The sequence below is a fragment of the Armigeres subalbatus genome, chromosome 2 (assembly GCF_024139115.2).
Source record: "Armigeres subalbatus isolate Guangzhou_Male chromosome 2, GZ_Asu_2, whole genome shotgun sequence".
Lineage (NCBI taxonomy): Eukaryota > Metazoa > Arthropoda > Insecta > Diptera > Culicidae > Armigeres > Armigeres subalbatus.
In genome coordinates this window covers 11399220-11408015 of record NC_085140.1, presented here as the reverse complement: position 1 = coordinate 11408015, position 8796 = coordinate 11399220, and the positions used below count along the sequence as shown (strand labels likewise).

Below are 8796 nucleotides of genomic sequence, written 5' to 3'. Positions count from 1 at the left end.
GGTCTTTTGCGATAGCATTTGCATCCTGGTATGTAGGTGCGGTTACACGTAGTTTGTTCCGATTGATCTGATGAAAATCAGTTTTCGGAAAACGACGCGTCAAGTCACGTTTGATTCCTAAAAAATCAATACTTTTCACTTTCTGCCGAAAGTAAACAACCCAAGGCCCAGGCGAAGAAGCCTGGTAGAATCGCGTGCGAACGACATTGTCTTTGGGAGGCGTTTCGCCTCCGTTTTCTTCATCCATCGAACGCAAAATAAATCAAAGTAAAAAAAAAACAAATTAAGTAATATAGAAAATGGACTTAAAACTAGTTAAACTAAAAAAAAAAGGAAAAAAAAAACAAACAAACAAATATTTCCGTTATGAAATATCAACTTTTGCGATTTTTTTTTGTCGCACGCTGTACCAGACGACGGTAACAGACGGCCGGCAAAAGTAAAAACGGAAAACAGCCCGACCACTGCTGTGTGGTGGCAAACTGATACAATAGAAACGGTTGATAGGTAATACAATGTGTTCTACTTATCCGTTCCCTTTGGGCTATTTGCTTCTGATGTTCGGCCTTCCACTGGATGGGGAACGATGATGAGTGTGATAATTTAATCACTTGCAAAAATGCACGCGCGACCCTTGCCGTACGTACACCTTCTTTACGATCGCGAATCGCCTACGGCAATCACTTTATCCACAGTGGGATACCGCGGGATATAAAAAACTCAAACTATTTGAGAAAAAACTCACTGATATAATAAAGCTATTGCCTGCGATGAGACACGGTCATTCACAACCGGCTGCTTCAAGCGATCGGCAAAGAATGAAGGGGAATGAATCTGAGGGTATAATGATTATATGCACCTCACACTTATAACTAATGTTAAAATTATACACAAATTGGTAAGGCTTTAGTGAACTCTGTAAATGAACTGCATTAAATAATAAATAATATTATTACACTGCCAAAAATATCTATATAAGATATATGTGTCGCCGTTATAAATTTTTGCAATAGCTCCACCCCAATATAATCGATATAGAACCACACATAAATTAAATAATTGCTAATTCGACACCACACATAAAGTTTATTTGGATATATATTTTATTAGTAGTTCGCGTGGAGAAAGGTTATGTGTACGCTGATATACATCATAAGTTAAATCTATGGATTTTTGCCAATAAATATGTGTGGATTTTTAGTAGTGTAGGCAGTAAAACACCAACATTCTGACAGTGCTATTTGTCGAAACCACGTTGCTCAAGTAATGAATTACAAGGTAATGAATTACAATTGCATATTAAAATTTATGCTAAATTAGAACATATAACACACATTAGGCAGGTCCCAATGCTGAAGTTGCAGTTTTAGTTTGGTACTGCTGGAAGTTATAATATTTATAGCTGTCAAAATAAAACTACAACTTGGTACCCGCAACGCACAGTTGTAAACAAAATGAAACTTGGTTTTATTTTTCCAAAACACAAAAACAAAACAAACTAACATTTTCCGCGTTAGTTTTTCTCTCGCAAACGAACAACAATGAGTTTGTCTATCATCAGAGACACACAAACACTATTAAATAAATTTAAAACTCAGTTCCATTCCAGTTCCAAATCAGGTCATATTTACAACAAACCAGTCGAGCAGTTGCAAATCAGTTTCAAAAAGTGCCCGAAAAATAAAACTACAACTCTGCGTTGCGAACTGGTAGTTTCAGTTTCAGTTTGATTTACAAACACGCCATATACAAACCCAACAGCATTGCGATCGGCCTTAGGACCTGACCAAACGACCTGCTAGACTAACTCGACCTTCAACTTGATTATTGTCGGCGTAGCACCAAGTTAGAATTCTGAAGTCGGGACTTCCGAACCGAACTTTCTTCCGAAGTTTTATTTCAAGACAAAATTTTCAAAACGACTTATCTGCTTTTGTAAACAAAGATTCAAACGACGATTTGACGAATCTGATAGCTCGCCCACGCAAACTAACACCATCAATAGGTAGGTGAAGGTTGCCGCTACCTGTTGATGGTGTTGGTTTGCGTGGGAGAGCTATCAGATTCGTCAAATCGTCGTTTGATTCTTTGTTTACAAAAGCAGATAAGTCGTTTTGAAAATTTTGTCTTGATTTGTCAAACTAATTTATGCGTTGTTTAGCGCAACTTTAGGCGAATCCAGCGCACTACTTCCGAAGTTGGGAAAGTTGCCTGTATCTGGAGAAAAATCCAACTTCGGTATAAAAAGCGGTATAAATTTATTCCGGATATACAATACAACTTGTTATTCAGGCCGTAGTGCGAACATGGTATAAAACTACTCAAAATTTAGCACTTATTGCTAAACATTTTCAATTTTAAGTGATTGAACCTCGGATTGAACTGTCAACCTGGGTAAAAATGACTTATTTTTGGATTGTTTTGGTTCTCCGTGTGCTTTATGTATTTGGAACTCAAATTTTGGGTTGATTTATCTGTTTGTGTTGGTTTGCGTCTGAATATCCTTTCAATCGTACTGTTTACCCTCACTGGGATAGTCTGCTACCAAAACACACGGAATTCATTTTTGTTGCTCTCCATAACTTTCGCTCTTTGCTGGGGGGAGTTGCAAGTTGCAAGTAACTGTTCATCTTGCAAGCGAAAGTTCTATCAAAACGGAATTGTCAAAAACTTCCACAAGGAAAAAAGTCTTTATTTTGTCAGCAGGTCGACCTCCGCAGCTCGCTCAAGTGATAATAAAACTTTTCCCAATCGTGATTATTTTGAATGCGTTGCTGCATGAGCGTTCAAGTGAAATCGATTTTTCCTTGTCAAAATAACGAGAAAATAATATTGTTCGGTGTCCGTCGTCCCTGTTGCTTTTTTGTTATTTTCTCCTGGAGGAACAAAGTCGATTCGTACAGAAAGTGAGAAAAAAATTAATATTTGGTGCGTCGTTCATTTTTATCGCTGCCAAGTTGCACTTTGAAAATCCTAGTCTGAGACAATCGCTAGTGAACGAAAGTGTCCCTCATCCAGAAGTGATAGAAAATTTTCTGATTCCAGTGAGGTAAGCTATCCGATATCGTCAACAAAATTACATCACAGAAAGATGGAGAAAGGAAGGGACAGTCAATAAATTTGATGGTCGAAAATTGGAAGCTAATTCGATCAAAATTATAGAGCTTCTCTTTCGTCATCGTCCGGAATCACAAACAAAGACATCAGAGCAAAAGCAGCGACAATTTGCGAGAAGTAGGGTAAATAGTTTACGTAGCCGCGACGAATTTGCTTTAATCGTTTCCTGGAACTCCGAGTAGAAAATCGATAACATTGACACACGATACGAAGCAACACAATCAGCTGAAAAAGACGGTGCATATTATGATATTAAGGTATTTGGCTTCGACGGCTGTCCATGGCTTTGTAGGGACTCTATTTAGCCAAGCGAGTAAACGCGTTGGATGACCACGCCGGAGAACTTTCATGTCATTTCGTAAAATCTTGTGATGTGTGAGAGTTTCTCATTTTAATTTTACAACTGCGGAGATGCTATTAACTAGCTCTTAATTGAAAAGCAGGGCAAGCTCCAGTAGGAACGTATAGTCACTAGAAAGAAGCTGTTTTAGTTACTGAGGGCAAACTTGATGGATGATGGCATTGGGCATTGCGTCTGTATGCAAATTGCATTTCGTGTTTGTGTGAATGAATAAATTGACGAAAGATTCAGCTGAATGGTAAACGTGACGATTTTGTTTTATTTTATGTGCAAAACAATTCAGCTCAATATCATTAAACACATTAGACGGGGTGTCTTGTGTGATCTTTCGTTTTCCAGCTGATTCATATATTCTGTGACTGATAAGAAGCCATAAAACAAACTAATGAAGGTTAATTGCAAAACATAATTCAGCAGTTTGACAACATCTCCCTTAAACATAAATTGCTTATCTCTAAGCATTGTTTTAGCTTCTTACGATATTGGTAATGGAACAGGTTTGGTTGTGACGTCTTTAGTTTGGTAATTCGTTTGCGCCTAAAAAGTGCTAATTGAATTGATTCTCTTGTTTCACATGTTTAAATACAGCATTGATCAAAATTATAATAAAGCACATAAACAGTTACATGGCAATTAGATATGAATGTACATTTTACGTTTTAGATTTAGTGTGAATGTTGAATGCATTAGCAGACATGATCTATTTTCAATAGAAAACAATGATTCAACACTCGATGCCATTTGTTGCAAGGTTGATGACAAGTGCTAAGAAGTGTTGTGACTTAATTTTGCAAACATCATTTGTTTTGTAACCTACAGCTTTGTGTTACATCTAACTATACACGAAATAAATCAATCGTTCATTACAGTTTCTTAATATTCTTATTGACTAAAAATAGCATACCCTGATAACATGTCTCTCCTTTTGCAGATCTGAACGCGATCAAAAATGCCACCGGCCAATAACAACAACGATGATTTACCCCCGCCCAAGGCGGACTTCAGTGCGCCTCCACCGTACGAGGCCACAGATAACAACCCTCACGATCAGTATGCTCAGCCGAATCATCAAGAAATGACCACCAAGCTACCGACGTACGAAGAAGTGCAGATGGAGAAGATGATTAACCACGAGCTGCCCATTCCGCCAGGGGCGCTACCTCCTCCACCACCTAGCATTACCGGACTTCCCCTGGGACCGGTCGGCCGAGCCACAGGTGGTCCTAACGGTGGTCCCGCTATGACATTCATTGCCATAGACGCAGATGGAGAGAACATCAACGCCGACAATAGTCTCTTGGGGACCGACATTATATTCGTAACTGCATTTCTGGTAGCGTTCCTATTCAACTGGATCGGTTTTCTGATGCTGACTTGCTTCTGTCACACGATTGCCGCACGTTATGGTGCCCTGTCAGGGTTCGGCTTGTCGTTGGCCAAATGGACGCTCATAGTGAAGCACTCTACCGATTTCGCTTCTCATGAAAATTCCTGGCTTTGGTGGCTCATCATGGCTTTTGGGTTCCTGATTTGCGTTCGAGCCCTTGTCCAGTACATCAGCATCAAGCGAACGTGGCGACTACTCTCAACATCAGCACAGGAGCGATTGCTGTTCTTCTACTGAGTGTCACGTGCGGTTTAAATCAAGGTCAATGCAATGTGGATCGTTTACCTATCAAATGTATCTCCAACTTGAGGCACTGAACCGCCGAATGGATGTTTTAGGACCATGCTTAAAATCAAATACGCAAGCAGTAACCAGTTTTAATATGAATGTTGGTGATGCAACAGAAAGTACTTTTGTGATACGTAAATCACCTCGGTTTTTGCAGTGCATAATTTGTCCATTTATGTATCTTAATAGAAGCAGATGAATATACATTCATATATAATGATAGAACACCATTACATACCCGTAAACATTCCCTTTCATCGTAGTTTATCATCAGTAATCAACATCAAAACATAAAATCACAGAATATGACTTTTGACACAGAGAGTAAATGCTTCAAAATCGCGATATTTCACTGAACCAGGATGCCATTCGGAAGGACTATACCTACTCTACTCGCAGCAGTGCAATCAAATCCACAAATAGTGTGTTTGTGAATAGGACAATTTTGTTTTATAGGCGTTCTATTACTGTTTATTTGTTATTGATTTCGTTTATTAAGTATTACTGCTAGAAGTTTAGAGCGAACGAAAGCAAATTGCTACCACCGCAAGAGCAAGACAGAAAGAGGGAGAGGCCAGTGCAGTAGATTTCTTTTCTTTGAAACTTTCCTATGAAGTGCGATTTTCCGTTTTGAAAGCTAAAGGTATTTTATAGGGACCGCAGGCTCCCTAAGTGTAACTGGATCACCCATTGTAAGCAAATAGAAAGAACATATAGATCATATTTTTGTAATTGTACATAGGCTTAGTGCGAAGGGAGCGAGACGCAGATTAAGGAACAAAATACCTATTATACTACCTATTATTGTGAATGAAATTGTGTGTGTAACGTGCACATTTATCATCTGAATAAAGTGATGAAATAAAAATGGTATTTCATTATTACCTTCGTTCGATTAAAAAAATCGATCTGTGCTGTAAGACATTAGTGCTGTCCAATGAGAGCTTGAAGTAGCTCGAAGTTTCTCCCTGTCCTGCTCATGCCCATTTGTTGACAAAAAAGAACGAGCAGGACGGGAACAACTTCGAGCTGCTCATTGGACAGCACTATTTTTAATCTTTATATGATTTGTAGGGATTTGTTGTTGAACAGCTGTTGGAACTCTGGTTAAATTTGGCTTACCTACTCACTCATGTAAGTTAATAAAACCACAGATAGGGAAGATCCATTAATTACGTAACGCAAAAATTGGACTTTTTCAACCCCCCCTCCCCCCTATGTCACACTTTTTGTATGAAGCTTCTGAAAATTTTGTATGGATCGTCACACTTCACTCAACCCCCCCTCCCCCCTCTAAGCGTTACGTAATTTGTGGACGTTCCCATAACAGATATTTGGGCTAGAACAAATTTTATTGAATATCCTGTGTAAACTTTTGAATTGATATACGTTGGCCCACTACTGCCATCTACTCAACTGATTGCGGCAGTACACACGGACGCAGCTGATCAACAACCGTCGAACGCAGCCAATGCATTTGACAGCCGCATTCGGGCTGCGTTTTCAATAACAATTACCCTTGCGCCTAGGAATGGGCGTTTTCGGAAAAATATCGATACTGCCGAATCGATGTTTTTATTGTCGAAAAATCGATGCCGAAAAATATCGGCGTTGAAACATCGATATTCCGATATATCGATACGCCCGAAAAATTAAAAGCACGAGCAAAAAAAAAAAAAAAAACAGGGTTAGTTTAGATTTTTCATTTCAGGTCATCGAATCGCACATCAAAGTTTCGCTGTTTCGCAGTTTTTAACAGATTGTGCCTAATGTGCTATATTTTTGGAATTCAAAAAATCGAAATCCGATATCCGCTAGAAAAAATCGATACAGTCAAATATCGAACTTAAAAAAATCGATACGAAATATCGATTAATCGGAGCGAAAATATCGATTCCCGATATATCGTATCGGTATCGCCCATTCCTACTTGCGCCATCTCTAATCGATTGCCAAACGCGGTCCCAATTTAAAATACATTTGAATTAACGGTTGTGAATGTTTACACACGCATCGGATGCCAGCCTCAATATCTGTTATCTGTGATAAAACTTTATTTACGGTGTGAATTTAAAGACTTATATTTGTATTCTGTTTTTTGTACCTGTTCTGGTAGCTCGCATTAACGGACTTTGTTTTGGGCTGACCGTCGAGACATGCTACTCTTTTAGTAAGGCCAGGTGACTCCGACCTGCAACGGCAAGTGGGCTAATGGATAGGCTGTCTTCCGTGCCATAACAGCGTGGCGGGCCTTGTAGCACTCCGTCCAATCCTGCCACCCAGTGTTTCCAACTGGGTGGAAGTAGGCTCAGATGATAATTCCTGGCTAGCGCTGAACTGGCTCTGAACACGCAAATGTTAACCATCGCATGGCCACCTAGCTACCTTGGCAAGACGACTACTTCAGTGGGATTCAACGACAGCTGTAAGGGGGACTCAATCGCTAAAAAAAATCAAGTACAGCAGGTGAAGCGTTCGCCAACAAGGTGGATCCTTTTGCCAGACGAAGTGGCCTTAATTGGTCGCCAGGGGTAGGCGACATAAAGGAACGTTGAGTAGCATTCACATTGAAAATGTTTTCGCTCTTGATCTGACGAAGCTTTTAGGCAACTTATGTATATCCTTTGGGGATTCCGAAGGGAATCCTTTGGGGATTCCGAAGGGAATCCTTTGGGGATTCCGAAGGGAATCCTTTGGGGATTCCGAAGGGAATCCTTTGGGGATTCCGAAGGGAATCCTTTGGGGATTCCGAAGGGAATCCTTTGGGGATTCCAAAGGGAATTCTTTTGGGAATCCGAAGGAAATCCTTTTGGGATTCCAAAGGGAATCCTTTAGGGATTCCGAAGGGAATCCTGTGGGGATTCTGAAGGGAATCCTTTGGGGATTCCGAAGGGAATCCTTTGGGGATTCCGAAGGGAATCCTTTGGGGATTCCGAAGGGAATCCTTTGGGGATTCCGAAGGGAATCCTTTGGGGATTCCAAAGGGAATTCTTTTGGGAATCCGAAGGAAATCCTTTTGGGATTCCAAAGGAATCCTTTAGGGATTCCGAAGGAATCCTGTGGGGATTCTGAAGGAATCCTTTGGGGATTCCGAAGGAATCTTTGGGGATTCCGAAGGAATCCTTTGGGGATTCCGAAGGGAATCCTTTGGGGATTCCGAAGGGAATCCTTTGGGGATTCCGAAGGGAATCCTTTGGGGATTCCGAAGGGAATCCTTTGGGGATTCCGAAGGGAATCCTTTAGGGATTCCTTTAGGGAATCCTTTAGGGAATCCTTTAGGCAGTGTTGTCCTACACTCAGCGCGAAAAAATCTGCTCTTTGATTTTACTCCATCTAAACGATTTTACAGTCTTAACTAAGTAAGTGCAACTAATAGAAGGATATTTGAATTTTCTAAATGTCATGTCAAACTGTCAAAAAAATGCACGCCAGAGCAACAGGAGCGCGCGCGCTGAAAATACACTCCAGTGAAAACACTCCAGTGTATTTTCAGTGCGCGCGCTCCTGAGGCTCTGGTGTGCATTTTTTCAATAGTTTGACATGACATTTAGAAAATTCAAATATCCCTCTATTAGTTACACTTACTTAGCTAAGATTATAAAATCGTTTAGATGGAGTAAAATCAAAGAGCAGAATTTTTCGC

General features: G+C 40.1%; 1 protein-coding gene across 2 annotated transcripts; it reads left to right on the top strand.

Annotated features, from left to right (window-relative positions):
• Positions 1-2627: 2627 nt before the first annotated feature.
• Positions 2628-6021, top strand: LOC134217705 (NEDD4 family-interacting protein 1). 2 transcript variants are annotated; one of them, XM_062696516.1, is made up of 2 exons: positions 2628-3049; positions 4410-6021. In XM_062696516.1, the coding sequence occupies exon 2, from the start codon at positions 4428-4430 to the stop codon at positions 5100-5102; it is 675 nt and encodes a 224-aa protein (XP_062552500.1). In that variant the 5' UTR covers positions 2628-3049; positions 4410-4427; the 3' UTR covers positions 5103-6021. The 2 variants fall into 2 exon arrangements, with proteins under 2 accessions (XP_062552500.1, XP_062552501.1); XM_062696517.1 differs by lacking the exon at positions 2628-3049 and adding an exon at positions 3195-3374.
• Positions 6022-8796: the final 2775 nt, after the last annotated feature.